Source organism: Priapulus caudatus, unplaced genomic scaffold (assembly GCF_000485595.1).
Source record: "Priapulus caudatus unplaced genomic scaffold, Priapulus_caudatus-5.0.1 Scaffold1841, whole genome shotgun sequence".
NCBI lineage: Eukaryota > Metazoa > Priapulida > Priapulimorpha > Priapulimorphida > Priapulidae > Priapulus > Priapulus caudatus.
The window spans coordinates 26058-41902 of record NW_014578902.1 but is presented as its reverse complement, the minus strand read 5'-3'; the positions used below and the strand labels follow the sequence as shown (position 1 = coordinate 41902).

The 15845-nt window shown below is 44.7% G+C and overlaps 2 protein-coding genes across 2 annotated transcripts in view; one reads left to right on the top strand and one right to left on the bottom strand.

The window, feature by feature from the left end:
- Positions 1-4256, bottom strand: part of LOC106817721 (pre-rRNA processing protein FTSJ3-like) — a gene marked incomplete at its 3' end in the record, with an annotated part of 11596 nt that extends 7340 nt beyond the window's left edge. Inside the window, 3 exon segments of the mRNA XM_014822410.1 lie at positions 2554-2643; positions 3028-3180; positions 4101-4256. Coding sequence (XP_014677896.1) covers positions 2554-2643; positions 3028-3180; positions 4101-4167 — 310 coding nt within the window.
- Positions 4257-6859: 2603 nt separating this feature from the next.
- LOC106817722 (gamma-glutamyltranspeptidase 1-like) lies at positions 6860-14460 on the top strand. Its single transcript, XM_014822411.1, has 10 exons — positions 6860-6976; positions 7522-7619; positions 8051-8252; positions 8845-9011; positions 9370-9522; positions 10183-10319; positions 10730-10917; positions 11223-11463; positions 12899-13012; positions 13662-14460. The coding sequence occupies exons 1-10, from the start codon at positions 6927-6929 to the stop codon at positions 13818-13820; spliced, it is 1509 nt and encodes a 502-aa protein (XP_014677897.1). The 5' UTR covers positions 6860-6926; the 3' UTR covers positions 13821-14460.
- The last annotated feature ends 1385 nt before the right edge of the window (positions 14461-15845 follow it).

The following is a 15845-nucleotide window of genomic DNA, read 5'->3' as shown; positions in this document are numbered from 1 at the left end:
TAGGTTTACTGTGTTGTAACCCTAACCCTAACCCTAACCCTAGAAGTTACCATATCAAATAGTTACCAGGGTACGTTCCGGCAGTACCCTGGGGGACATAGACGCTATGAGCATTAGTTTTAGTTCCGTTTTATAGTATTGTTAGCTCTTGGTTTTAATTTATACTATAGCTCTCTAGGGGTAGAGTCTAGACGTCATATCGTTTGAAGAGTCGTTTGATCAATACTTGTAGCGCCACCTGGTGCATGATCAGGAAGAAAAAAGTTTCTGGCTATTTCAGTTTGGAGTGCAGTTTTGTGACAAGATCGTTTCTCCTTAGGTCGTTCGCAGATTTCCATCATGATTGACAATGAGTGATGAGAACATGGAACGGAGAGCCGGAGGAATGCAGGTGTCGCCGGGCATAGAGTTGGAATTCCAAGGTAATGCGATGCAAACACTCGTTGGTTGTTTTACGCACTCTTCTCATGGTTTGAATGCTAGTTGTGTGTGTATGTTGGGGGTAAGGAGGTCTGTATTTCTTCTTAAACAGTAGCCCATGGAACAAAGAGCTAGTTTATAATTAGCCGTCCCCCCATAGGTGCCGTGTCTTAGATCACACCACTCGGAAAACTCGCTCGGCACATCAGCCATTGAGCTAATTCCATATAACTTCCACCAATCAAAGCATGCCCCGGCAGTGTTGTTATTGACTTGTTACTCGTCCTTATTGCATAAAAGCGTCCAAAATCCCGCCTGACCACTAGGTGGCGTGACATGCAGGACTCGGTGTCAATGGGGACATCCCACCAAAGGTTGATTGAAATTAAGGCATTTGATACGTTTGATTTCGATCGCTGGCAAGTTAATGGGTTGTTACGGCTATTACAGCTGTGTGTGATTGGTAGACTAAATTCAGCAGACGATCCTGATGCCTTTTGGCAAAGAACATTAGCAAATAATATTAAAACTTGTGAGATTAAAAAAACCTCTCCTCTAACTGATAATTACGTGTGTTGGTGTGAGATTTTATTCGTTAGAAGGAAGAAGAGGTATAATCATTTACTTATTTTTACTATACGCGGAGGGGAACGCGTGAATATAGGTGTGCCAGATAGCAACCAACATGATGAGTGACAATGAATGCAGTGTCATGATGATATATTGCATAGGTTTACTAACGCAGATGGGGTCGTTGTCGTATCAGGTACTACAGATATGTACCCGAGGTAGTTTTAGGTTGTTTAGTATTATGTTTATATTTTTATATAAGGTATGTTTAGGGTTAGGGTTAGGGTTAGGGTACACTTCTGTAGTACAAGTCTGGTACACTTTGTGTATACATATATGTACCTCGGGTACATATCTGTAGTACCTGATATGACAACGACCCCATCTGCGTTAGTAAACCTAGATGCAATATATCATCATGACACTGCATTTAGCTTTACTAACATGAATAAGCAGAAAGCAATTTGTTGAGAACGAAATTTCGCCACAGTCGATCACGTAGCCAAAAAACATGATACTGGTAATCAGGTGTGTAAGGTGCTGTTATTAAGAACATAGATTTTCTAGTTAGCCCTGGTAGAGTACTTGGTCACGTTTGGATGCATTGGTGTTGCCACGACAACCAGCAGAATTGTAGAGATAAGCATCGGAGAATTTCCATGGTTGCTATTTCCTCGAGCTTAGTTGGCACCTCCCACCCCTCTCATTCTATATTTTGGTCCCACTGGTTGCTGCTAACCAATGTAAATCAACGGTATGAGCTTTCTGTATTGACGTTGGACTGATTCCAGACGTCCCGCCGTGGGGTCTCCCACAGAGTTGATGCCAACAACGACGTGTGGCGCTCGTCTATATTTATGTTATTATATGGTGATGTTATAAATAAAGCTAGCGGCGTTGAGATGCAGTGTTGGTGTGAGGCAAACTCCACGACAGACAGATTGCGCTCTCGCTCTGGCTCTCGCACTGAACGTATCCTGTCAGTTGTACGAAGGGGGCGCTGTATGCAGTTTGAGTGTGAGGTAGAGAAATGGCTGCAGTGAAAACTATTGAACGGGAATGGACAGGTAAATGTGTAGAGAGGTCGTGTGTGTTTGCGAATTGATCTAGGTAGTGCATATATGCTGCTGTCGGTCGATGAACGCATTGTAAGTATATAGATTAGCGCAAGTATAAGTGTATGCAATGCACTGTACCATGTGTGCTGTTCGGTTGATTACTAGCATTTCCTGCCGTCCTTCCTTTCCCCTTCCCTCTCTCTCTCTCTCTCTCGCTCTCTCTCTCTCTCTATTACACTCTCTAGCTCTCTTACGTGCTCTCTCTCTCTTTCTCTCCCCTTCTCTCTTTCTCTCCCCCTCTCTCTTTCTCTCCCCCTCTCGCTCTCTCTTTCATTCACTCCTCACCAGCTTTCTCTCTCTCTATATGTCTCTCTCTCTCTCCCTCTCTCTCCCTCTCTCTCTCTATCTCTCTCTCTCTCTCTCTCTATCTCTCTCTCTCTCTCTCTCTCTCTCTCTAGCTCTCTTAAGCGCTCTCTCTCTCTCTTTACTATAAATATTGTTTAACACAAGCTCACCAATCTGCTCTTTTCTGTCGTGATGTCCCCCTGGAGTGCAATGACGTTGGGTATTGATTTTATCGGCACAAGATCGATACCTAGAAACAAAGAAACGTGAGAAATTAATCTCGCTAAACAAATTAGCAACGAGAAACGTAGCACTCGCTTATTCATCACAAGACTTTACAGCCAAAAACTCAAACTTAATCCTCAGTTTACTGTCGATTACTCGTATCACTTGATATATATCATGTGTATACTTTGTCTCTATTACAACTGGAGAAAGTGGCTGCAATTAACCTTCACAACAACCGAGCAAAGTTGTTACATTCAGTGTGATGCGCTAAAGTCTCCCAGATAACGATATATGAGTGGACAAGGGAGGGATTTGTTTCAATATGATGTTGAAGTTCAAAGTTCCGATTTTCAGATTCATCTCTTATACGATCGATGTGTATTCAATCACACGTGTACGTGCTTACCTATGATCTGGCTCGATACTGGCATGAACTTGGATGCCACCTGCAACCAGCCACCAGGAGCCGCACACAGATCCACCAGAACTTGACATTTCTGCAGAAACTCAAACTTGCGATTCAGTTGTATCAACTTGAATGAGGCTCTGCTTCGATAGCCTGAAAGGGTGGGTTCATGACGTTAGTTATTTCAGCCATTTCATGACATACGTACGTAAAACGTGCAAACACGACAACATATACATTACAATTCACAAACAATAACTTAGTGAACTTATCAACTAGAACTGAAACTTTTCAGTTACAATTTACATATCTTGAAGTTGATCATACAGTCCTTGTTACAGACTTGACGTGACGCTTGACAATGTCAAATCCTATATTAGGCATACAAGTACTGTGCATTTAGACTGGTTCGCGGCTCCATTGTTTGTGACATGCGTCGCGAGTTTAGCGCCGGAGACCAGTCTACGTCTTGGCTAGCATTATGGGTTATTTATGACGTAATCGTAATGTCACGTGCCGATGGAAACGGCTGCGATTGGCTATTTGTAAAGTGTCGCTGGCGACTGTCGCTGGAGAATAGAAACGTTCCTAAATATTTTTGTCATCAAGGTTGTCGCCGGTCGTTGTCGCGTGTGTGTGCAATGCCAATGGCTCATAGGAAACAATAGTTTCTAACTTTCTGAAAAGTCGTTTGTCGTTACGGTCGGTCGCTGTCGCTGCAGTGTGTCTTGGGCAGATGGGGTCGTTGTCGTATCACTAGTATCAGGTACTACAGATATGTACCCGAGGTATAGTTTTAGGTTGTTTAGTATTATGTTTATATTTTTATATGAGGTATGTTTAGGGTTAGGGTTAGGGTTAGGGTTAGGGTACACTTCCGTAGCACAAGTCGGGTACACTTTGTGTATACATATATGTACCTCGGGTACATATCTGTAGTACCTGAATCTGATACGACAACGACTCCGACCCCTTGAGCGTGTCTTGGCCTTAACTGCAGTCAGTGAGTCACACTCACACACTCACACTCACAGTGCGTTTTGTGTTTCGTCGATCACCGTATTTGTACTTACCGGTTTCTTTAGCTAACTTGTAAAACTTGTCCTTCCTTGACTTCCCTGTCTTCGTTTTCTTCGCCATATCTGATTATTTGTTTGTAAACAATCTATACGGATCTAAACAACCAGGACGGTTCCTTCGTGCGTACTTTCGCACATGTTGCAGAAACATGCGGCGTGTAAACGTCATCAACATGTGTGGATCATCACAAGTAATGCTCTCTTGTTATACGGAAACGATGACGAACATCAATGACGCGTCATGGATGATAAAAGGTACAGCGAGTGAGTACAGGTACCATAGAAATAATATAGATACCGGTATTATTTCTATGACAGGTACAGTACAGCTACAGGTGCACCCAGGTGAGTTTAGATTCGTAAACAATCCGTGTGCCAAATAAGACATTGATTAATTATTAAATATAGGTGCATGTTGCTTGTAGTGGCTAGTGCATTTGCACGCTAGTTTAGTAGTTACTCAACTTTACTGTACGGCGTCTGTTACTGTTAGGGTTGGATTGCAAGAAACAGTATTGCTAGGGTTAGAATATTACTATTAGATATTAGATTATATTCGATTATTTAAGTTGTGTATAGACAATCCGTCGCACAGCCTGGTCGGGCTAGGCGATTGTTAGCTCTAGTACTATAGCCCGCGGATCGCTGCCGCAGGGCTATAGCACATTCTGCCATAGATGTAATCTAAGCAAATGGTCCAACTGATGTGACCAAAAATTTATCCCCAAAACGTAAAATGATCGGGCTTTTTAACACTTATCTATCAACATGGACATCTCACCTATCTTTTTGAACACTTCGACAACTTTACACCAGGTATTTATGCTGTTATTCCTCAAAGTCTTAGCACTGAAGAGTCACGCGTGCACACATAAGCATAGATACAATAATGTAACCCAAACCCAAGAGGATAGGGAGGAGACCCTATAAAGCTACCCTATCCTCTTGGGTTTGGGTTACATTATTGTATCTAACATATGCAGCGCCAGTACACAACGAAATATAGGTGAAGGTTCATACCTTTATAAAGTCCATAAATGTAGTACGACCCGAACTCGCCGAAACTCCTAGCAAAAGATGGCGGGTCCAAGACGACGCGATGACGTGTACGGTCAGCTGACCCGCAGTCACGAAGGGAGATAAGTACTGTACTGTACTGCTACTCCCGTAGTACACACTTGTCACTATACATGTATAGTGACATGTAGTGGCGCAACCTCTTCTTTCTTCTTCCACATGCACAATAATGGTTGACAATGGTATATGAAATACCAACATTTTTACAGTACATAGTTTCTTGACGTAAACAAACGTATATACAGATGCTGAGCGGCACAGCTACTATGTTACATAGTCTTTCAAATACTTTGGGGGCTTCCGGGCACGTCGTGGTCTTGTAGTTGGAGCCTCTACTTGGTCAGGTTCACACGACATTGATGTATCGTCATTTACACATTGTGGTGTAGATTTTGCATGTAAATCTGATGGCGCTATTTGGGGAACTATATGCAGTTCATCAGTGGCGTCCATCATGTCCAGTGGTTGAATCAGGGGTGATGGTACTACAGCAGCATGTTGCAAATGCGATCTACACTTCGCACTATCGCACAGTGGAAGTATATCATTGCAACAGACCTCACAAGTGCTTTCTACCAGATCCCGTTATCAAAGACATCTATGAAATACTGTGGAGTTGCTACCCCCTTTCGTGGTGTGCGTGTTTACACAAGGTGTGCAATGGGCATGCCTGGTTCGGAAACTGCACTGGAAGAGCTAATGAGCAGAGTTCTTGGAGACTGTATCCAGGATGGCTGTGTGGCTAAGTTGGCAGATGACTTGTATTGTGGAGGAAACAGCCCGGTAGAGTTATTGGTCAACTGGGAGCGAGTTTTATCTGCTCTAGACAGGTCTGGTTTGTGTCTGTCTCCTTCAAAGACAGTTATTTGTCCAAAGACCACTAACATCTTGGGTTGGGTCTGGTCACAAGGAACACTGTCTGCTAGTCCACATAGGATTGCAGTTTTGTCTTCATGTCCTCAACCAGAAACTGTCCAAGGCCTACGGTCCTTCCTTGGAGCATACAAAATGCTAGCTCGTGTACTACCCGGATGCTCGCATTTATTAGCTCCACTAGAAGACATTACAGCTGGTCGACTGTCTGCAGACAAGATTGTGTGGAACGATACAGGTTGTGAACATTTCGCTCGTGCCCAGAAATCTTTGAATTCTCACAAGAGCATCTCACTACCTAGGTCTTCCGACCAGCTTTGGATCGTGACAGACGGATCTGTGAACAATCGTGGAGTAGGGGCTACATTCTATGTAACCAGGAATAACAAGCTGCTGTTAGCAGGGTTTTTCAGTGCTAAGCTCAGGAAACATCAGGTCACGTGGCTTCCATGTGAAATTGAAGCGTTATCAATCGCTGCTGCAGTTAGGCATTTTAGCCCATACATCATACAGTCTGAGCACACCCCGTATTTGCTCACAGACAGCAAACCCTGTACTCAAGCATTTGAGAAATTGTGTCGTGGTGAGTTTTCTGCCAGTCCGCGTGTTACTTCATTCTTGTCAGTTGTGAGCAGATACCAAGTCTGTATACGACATCTCGCGGGATCTGTGAACATTCCCTCTGACTTTGCGAGTCGAAACGCTCTAGAGTGTTGTGAACCACGATGCCAGATTTGCATCACACACGCACACATTGATGCTCGTCGTCTCACGGCACGTTCGTGTGTTTGTTGCAGCGACGCGCTGCGTGCGGGCGGCTCGGCGGTGGACGCCGCCATTGCGACGCTGCTGTGTAATGGTGTGCTGAGCATGCAGAGCATGGGCGTCGGCGGCGGCTTCTTCATGACCGTCTACTCAAGGTCAGTGCCAGCATCCTCCCGTCGCCACGGTGACGCGACCGTTTCGCGCTCGCTTTGTTTTTTTGCTTGCGCGTATTTTTCTGTGTATGGTGTTGTTTTTTTCCGTTTCGTTTCGTTTTTTCGTTGTTTTATTGGCTTTTTTGTTCGATTTATAGTTTAGTTTTATTAGAATTTATTTTATTTTCATACTAAATTTATACATAGTATGTTATTTGCTTAGGATGTTAGCTTTTTTGTTGCAAATGGACAGAGGCCATATAATATGGGACGGTGAAGTAATATAGAGGGCATAATTTTATGCTACAGAGGCATGCCATTTTGTTTTTGTAACCGCGTGCCGTAGTGTCATGCCCACCCACCGGTAGAGGGTAGAGGAAAGGGAGGAGTGCTCGTAATATTATGAAGAACATGATGTGATGCAATGCCGGCGAAAAAATGGTTCGCGCTTTAAAAATTAATGTCTAAAGAGTCTTGTCTAGTGCGGTGCGATCATGGAAACCCTAGCATTGATGACAAGTTGATGTTCTGTTGTCTTAATCCGATAGAGAGAAACAAGAGGCGGTCGTCATCGACGCTCGCGAAGAGGCACCAGGTGGAGCCACCGAGGATATGTTCAAGGGCGATTCGGACGCGTCGCAATTCGGTGAGCGGTACAAGATGGCAGCTCGCCGTAACGCAGGCGCTGAGGCATTAACCCAGAGAAATTACTAGTGATTAAGATTATATATTCGAGATTAGATAAGAGAGTTTTTATTTCCTAGAGATTATAATTCTAAGATTCACAGCTCGTTAGATTAACGACATTAATATTCGATTATTCCATCGACGTGATTATTACAAGGTGATAAGTGTATGCTATATCCCATTAAATAACATGAGAATCATGATAAGCACGTGCTATTTGAGTTACTGACTAGTACTTCAACTGAGAAGTAGATCCCGTGCTTACTGTAGACTTACTGTGATCTACCGTAATAGTTTAGCATCGTACTGTATCCCCCCACGACCCTCCTTTGACCTAACGCGATATACATCCGAGAAGAGACTCGCTCACGTGCGTTTTTCCCCCACCAGGTGGCCTAGCCGTCGCTGTTCCCGGGGAGCTGCGCGGTTACCGGGTCGCGCATGATCGATACGGAAAACTTCCTTGGAAGGATCTCATAATGCCGACCGTGCGGCTGTGCCGGAAGGGATTTCTCCTCAAGAACTGTCCGGGCTGTCTCGCCAGGAAGATTCAGATCAAGGCCGACCTGATCATGCAGCAGGAGAGCATGAGGTCAGTTGCCGCGCGTCCTTTATAGAGAGGTGTCCTTTACAGAGAGGTGTCCTTTATAGAGAGGTGTCCTTTATAGAGAGGTGTCCTTTATAGAGAGGTGTCCTTTATAGAGAGGTGTCCTTTATAGAGAGGTGTCCTTTACAGAGAGGTGTCCTTTATAGAGAGGTGTCCTTTATAGAGAGGTGTCCTTTATAGAGAGGTGTCCTTTACAGAGAGGTGTCCTTTATACAGAGGTGGCTGTTGTGAAGAGGTGGTTTCACTGTGTAACTGCCACTCAAGGTGGGAGTACTGAAGGTGTCCTTTATACAGAGGTGTCTGTTGTGTACAAATGGTTTTATTGTATAACTGCCACTTGAGGAGGAAGAGCCATGAAGTTAGTTAGCTTCATAGACACAGGTGTCTGTTATATAGACTATATAGATGTTGTTTTACTGTGTAACTGCATAACACATCGTTGTTTCGCGTGACGTGATGTCTCGCGTTGTTGTGTGTCGCGTCTCGCGTCGTTATCACATGACGTTTCATCTCGCAGCATCGCGTGACGTTACATATCGCGTGACGTTCTTGTGTTTCCGCGCGCGCGCGCATGCAGGGACCTCCTCGTGAACCCGCGCACGGGCAAGCTGTACCGCGCGGGAGAGGTGATGCGTGTGCCGCGGCTCGCTGACACGCTCGAGGCGATCGCGCTCAACGGCAGCGACGCCATCTTCTACGACGGGGAGATCGGCGAGAAGCTCGTCGCCGACGTCAACAAGTTCGGTGAGTCACGTCGGCGGGGGCGACGGTGGCGGGGGCTTCTTCTGTTTCTTCTTCTGCTGCTGCTGCTGCTGCTGCTGCTGCTGCATTTTCTGTTTCTGTTCTTCTTTTCTTTCCTTTTCTCTTTCTCCTTCTTTTTTTTTATTCTTTTTTTTGTTCTTTTTTCTTCAGCTTTTTTTGTTTTTGTCGTTATTATTATTATTATTATTATTATTGTTGTTGTTGTTAATAATATTATGTTTATAGTAATTTTTCGCAAGCATGAGGTATAAAGTGATAGCATGTATTTATTCCTCTGATGGCATGACTGACAGTATTATACACAATGCTGCTGACTCACCATGACTTTTTTCCCCACCAGGTGGCAACATGAGCATGGACGACCTGCGGCGCTACGAGGTCAAGGTTCGCGATGCGATCAGCGTGAAGATGCAGCGAGACGGCGACGTCCTGCACTCGGTGCCGCCCCCTGGTGGCGGCGCCGTGCTCCTGCTCGCGACGGCCATTCTCGACGGTAATGTGGCGTCGGCGGTGGCGTTGTGACGTCCATACTAAGCTCACATGCACGCACTCATAAACGCACGCACACACGCACGTACGCACACATACACACCTACTGACATACACACACGCACACACGCACGTACGCACGCACTCATAAACGCACGCACTCATGCACACACACACCGACACATGCACGCACATACACACACACGCACACATTTAAATATAAATATATATATAATATCGACATAAGTATGTGTATGCAAGCGTGTATGTATATATGCATGTATAGATGTATATGTCAAGCTTCTCCCCATGTCTCTAATGCTCATCGAGTCCGTCACGCCATCGAGGCTAAAGCTAAGAACAGTATTCTTACAGAAAGTCCCCAAAGTATTTTTGTCAATAGTTCCATCCTACAAATATCTCCACTAACACAGCCAAGATCGTCTTAGGAACCGAACGTATTCGTCACAATCGATTCGACGAAATTTATCCGTGCTCCCAGGTTTTGTCTGTTCTCTTGCATCATCTGTTCTCTCATCTTAGTAAATTCATCTGTCTTCTGTATAATTCTATTCATAAATTTATTCTCATTCTGTCTTCATTATCTTCTGCTAGTCAATCACGCTGTCTTATAGTCTTCTTATCCCGCGTCTGTCTCTCGCAGGGTATAAGTTCGACTCGGGCAGCATTGCTACGGACGACGTCACGCAGCTGACGTACCATCGCGTTGCCGAGGCGTTCAAGTTCGGCTACGCTCACAGACTCCTGCTCGGAGACCCGGCATACGTCAACATGACTCAGGTGCGTACACGTTCCGCCATCTATCGGCGGAAAATGTCGTTAAAATAACGAGAGTGGCAAAATCTTTCAATGACAATGCTAATCGGTGTGCGAAAAATATCGCATTATATAACGATCCTCGTTTATCGTTCGTATAACGACCGTTAATTTTGACTCTTTGTTAATCATTTGCGTAGTGAATCGCATCGTTTGTTATATGTGTTACAAAGTGAAATTAAAAAAAAAAAAAAGTAAGTGTGACGTTTAAGCGGCAGTAATTAAGTACGACATTCAAATGTCGGTAACGAATGCTGTCGGCGTCGGGCGGGGGCGTAACCTCGTTAGGACGCTAACGAGCCTCGTCTCGTTACGCCAACCAACGACCGATCCGAATTTCTCTCTCACCGTGGCAACGCGATTGCTTTCGACAGCTGGTGAACAACGTGACTTCGAGCGATTACGCGGCGGGTCTGCGGGCGCGCATCACAGATGGCAGCACCCACGACCCGGAGTACTATGGCGTGAAGACGGGCGGCGGGGACGACCACGGCACGTCTGACGTCGCCGTTGTCGCGAGCAACGGCGACGCCGTGTCCGTCACTAGCACCATCAACACGCTGTAAGCGATGCTCTCTTGTTTTTTTGTTGAGCGCCGGCTGAGCGACGCTCTCTTGTTTCTCTCTCAAGCGTGGAAAGTGAAGCTCTTTTCGTATCTCTGAAGCGTTGAACAAGCGATGCTCTCTTGTTTCTCTCCTTTCCTGAACGAGCGACACTCTTGTTTCTCTTGAGGTGAACGAGCGACGCTCTCTTGTTTCTCTCAAGCGCTAAACGAGCGACGCTCTCTTGTTTCTCTCAAGCGCTAAACGAGCGACGCTCTCTTGTTTTTCTCGTGGGCCGGACTAGCGATGCTCTCTTGTTTCGCAGGTTCGGCGCGATGCGAAGGTCGCCATCTACTGGCGTGATCCTGAACAACGAGATGGACGACTTCTCGTCGCCGAACTCGACCAACTTCTTCGACCTCCCGCCGTCGCCGTCCAACTTCATCCGGCCGGGCGCGCGACCCGTATCGTCGATGTGCCCGGCGATACTCGTCGATCGCCATGGCGACGTGAGACTCGTCGTCGGCGCCTCGGGAGGGTCGCTGATCCCCTCCGCGACGACCTGGGTGAGTGCGCGGCAATGACAAGAGAACAGTCGGGACAACAAGCGAACGTTGCTTAGAACTGACGACCGACGAAAACGAGCGAACAGTTGGTGTTTCGTTCGCCGTGGGTAACGTCGTATAAGGATATGTATAACTTTTGTTGTGTGTAAGAGTGTGGCGGTGGGTAGCAGTGCTCAATTTTAACAGTCGTCCGGTCGTCCGTGACGACTGGATTTTCTCTCGGGCAACTACAAATTGCTTCCGTGCCGTTGTCCCCGGTGTCAACTCTATAAATTTTATCTTCATAATGCGCGCGTTCATTTTACATACGGCCAGGGTTGCCACAATACGCTGCCAAACGCTACAGTCTAGACGCATTGTCTGCTTGCTTGATACAAAGTATCAACATCAACGTGTTTAACAACACAGTTTCGTGTTCATTTTCAAATTTTTACTCATATCTGTTGACCTTGACACGAGTGTTAGTAATGTTAGTAGTGTAGTTAACTTAATGTAATGTTTATGAATAAATTTCATGCCAACTTCTTATGGTACTATTTTTAATACGTCATGTGATCCCAGAATCAGTTTACCACATTACAATATGTTATTCTCTCATATACTGAGTGAAACAATGCGAATGGCCATGTCTGCTGTCACTGCATACGTACAAAATGTACATGATTAGGGCCTTTTGATTTACAGCACTGAGCAATCACGTGAGCAGAGCACATGAGCACATGTTTAAATTAATAGCGCGGACACCAAAACTCTTGAGAGGACACCCATATGCTACTCCTTGTGTTGTCCTCCGGGACAACCAAAAAAGTTTTTGTTTCTTCTGGGGGTAGGGTACGAAAACAAGCGAACGGTCGGCGTTCGTTTGCCGCGTATAACATACTGAGAACTGACGTCTGACGAAAACGAGCTTTTGTTGTGTGTAAGTGTGTGGCCTTGGGTTCGGCGCGAAAACAAGCGAGCGTTCGGCAGTCGTTTGCTGTGGATAACACTGTGATAAGATTGCATGTGTGATATATGTAGGATTTTGCAACGTGTGGGTAGCCGCTCAGAGGTGGGAGCACAAGTCACAGATGGCTGCCATGTTTGCTACATTTGATTTTTCTGACACGTAATTACGGCATTTGCCCGGTTCGGTTGTGGTATTACCCTTTCGTTTGATTGCAATATTGATCTGACATTTGATTGCAGTATTTTGTTTGATTGCAGTATTTTACCTGACGTTTGATTGCAGTATCAACCTGATGTTCGATTGCAGTATTTTACCTGACGTTCGATTGCCGTGTTTTACCTGACTTTTGCTTGCAGTATTAACCTGGCATTTGACTGCAGTAATTCCCTGACGTTCGATTGCAGTATTTTACCTGACGTTTGATTGCAGTATCAACCTGATGTTCGATTGCAGTATTTTACATGACATTTAATTGCACTATTTCAGGCGTTCGCACACAACCACTGGTTCGAGCAGCCGCTCAACGTTGCCATAGATACGAAGAGGCTGCATCATCAGCTGATACCTAATGAGCTGACATATGAGGCAGGATTCAGTAAGGTAACGATATGGGGAGCTGTAACAGGGGTGATACTCCATTAGGAGTAAAATGTTAAATCCATTAATGGTTAATGGTTATGTTATAGGTTAGGGTTAGGGTTAGGATTATCAATCATTAATCATTAATCATTAATCATTAATAATATCAAAGTTGGGAACACTCCTAATGGACCGTTAGCCTGTAACATCCCTAACGACGTCCTAAGCGAATTTACCCTCAGAATGTAGCAAGCGAGAGCAAATCGGTGCCAAATTAAGACGAAGAAGGCCATTGTAACAAACCGATCGCATTTGTTAGTAGAGCAATTGCTGCAGATATGTCGTAGGAGAAGTCTCGAGAATGTGTTGCGGAGCGCGTCTTCTTTTTCGTATAAAAAAGCTCACGTTTTTAAGTTACTTGGAACTAAAAACCAAGTACTTAGTTTACTTAACTTGGTAATTTTAGTACTACCACTTACATAGCTACCTATTTCTTATACTACTTAGTCACATTATAACTACTTAGTTATTGTAGTTTAGTAACTACAGGGACTTAGTTTACTGAGTTACTTTATTACTACTACATACGTAACTACTCTACTAGACCGTCACGCCGTCACGCGCTTGCTGCCCCGCCGCCATTTAACGATCTCGCCGTACGTCTTTGCAGAGCATCCTGCGTGGACTCGCCACCAGGGGGCACCAGCTGCGCGAGTTCTCCGTCGGCGACTCGGTAGTGCAAGCGATCGAGGTTTTGCGCTCGAACGAACAACGCTCGCTGCTCGCCTGCTCCGACTGGCGCAAGGGAGGTCTGCCGGACGGGTACTGAGCGCGGGGGCCGGATATCCTGATGACCACCGTCCAATGTTGGCTGCGCCCGGCTCTCGGTCCATCTGTCTCCCGCGGTGGGGGGTGGGATGTGCGCGGGGGAGTGGTGGAGTGCGTGTGGTCACTCGCGTCCCTATCATTGTTCCCTGCTCCTGTTTATGTTCACTTAACTCTGATGTTCCCTCCACCTGCATAGGTTCACTCCACACTCCACTCTGTTGTTCCTTCCCTCCTGCATAGGTTCACTCCACACTCCACTCTGTTGTTCCTTCCCTCCTGCATAGGTTCACGCCACTCTCATTCATTTGTTCCATCCCGACTCGCAATGCCCCCTGGTGTGACGCATCAATATTGGCACATCACTGTTTACATTGTCGTGCACAGTGTAATGTGTAATGTGTAAGTGTTTTATATCTGCGCGAAAGAGAAAACTCGTTGTTGGGATGTAGTTTTAACTAATCTGTATAGATTGTATAACCGTAATTTGTATAAATCGTATAAAATATTAATTTATATAAACCGTGAAATGTTACGAATTTGGCATTTATATGATATATATATATATACCATTTAATGCTGTTCTGTTGTATATATCGATTGATATTAAAAATGCCACCACAATGTTTATAACAAAAAATGTTATTGTTAATTTCGTATACATTTATCAAAAGAAGAATAGTTCCAGGTACAACATTACTATATACACAATACTGCAATCCAACTCCATCTCCACCTCTCTTATCCCCACCTCTGGTAATGTTCTTTTTCTACAGTAACACGAGGATAAACACAAGAAAGTAGTATATAGTACGTCCACGTAATTACAGGAAAGGAAGCCTTGGTGTAAATTCTACGCAAAAATCGATTTGGTTTTGAGGGAATTCGTTGATCTCTCTTTAATAAATCTCTCGTTAAGCTCTTTAATCTCTTTAATCTCTCCCTCGTTGATCTCTCTTTATCTCTTTATCTCTTTATCTCTTTATCTCTCTTTAATCTCGTTGATCTCTCTTTAAGCAGTGACACATGGTTTACGTAATACACGTTATTACTGAATCAGGAGTGAGGAAAATCAAATTTACCTTTAGTGATAGCTGACTGTATAGATATGTTTTCTTCTCAAGTAGAGAATAAGGCCGAAAGATTGCAGAGACCAGACGTCCTCGGTGCTCATTGTCGGTTTATCCACAATTTATTGTGCTATCATATTATAATTATATAATATATATAACATAACGATATGAGAAAAATAGGATAAAATTTGTGACACATTGTCTGTGACACATACATAAGTAATATATTTAAATTCTTTTCTCAAAAACCCCAATCCGGTTATACGTGAATAACAAGTGCCGCAGAGCGACTTTGCAGAACGAGTGCTCAACTGACGTGTACTGTAGCCGGGTATTCTTCTGATAAACTCACTGGCAACCGAATCAAGCGCGCCCTCCCGCCTGGTGATTTCGCGCTGGTGATGGGTTTCCTCCCCATCACACTATACATCGAATATTAAGAGCGTAGGTCGAGCCGTTGAGATTTGTGCCGCAATTCCGTATTTCCTCCTATACCTTAAGTTAAGGGGGAAATATTCCCCCTCCATTGACACATCTTGACCTTTGACCCTCGACTCCCAAATTCGACATCCCGAGTCCTTTTCGCGACCCCCCCCCCCTTCGACATCCCGAATATCAAGACCGTACGTCTAGCGGGTAAGATTTAGACTGTTGACGGACGCACGGACGGACGCACGGACGCTCATGCGATTCTACAAGCTGCATCCGACTATGTCAGATGAGCTAAAAACGATGAAAACAGTTGTATATGATGTAAACGATGTACATTATAAAAGTATGACGAATAACTTTATTTTGTAGGCCTACGAGATTGACGTTAGCTAGACATGAAGCTCACTAAAGATTAATGTCCATGAAACGATAAAGGAGTGAAAGGATGCTCATACCCTATATTACAAAACGATAACATTCTCCTTTCTTAACATCCTCCTTTCTTAACATTCTCCTTTCTTAAC

Excerpts from the sequence above, each read along its gene's own strand:
- LOC106817722 (XM_014822411.1), top strand. The coding sequence starts at position 6,927 with ATGCAGAGCATGGGCGTCGGCGGCGGCTTCTTCATGACCGTCTACTCA. Across the intron at positions 6,977-7,521 it reads TTCATGACCGTCTACTCAAG|AGAGAAACAAGAGGCGGTCG; the intron begins GTCAGTGCCAGC and ends TTAATCCGATAG. Across the intron at positions 10,320-10,729 it reads CATACGTCAACATGACTCAG|CTGGTGAACAACGTGACTTC; the intron begins GTGCGTACACGT and ends TGCTTTCGACAG.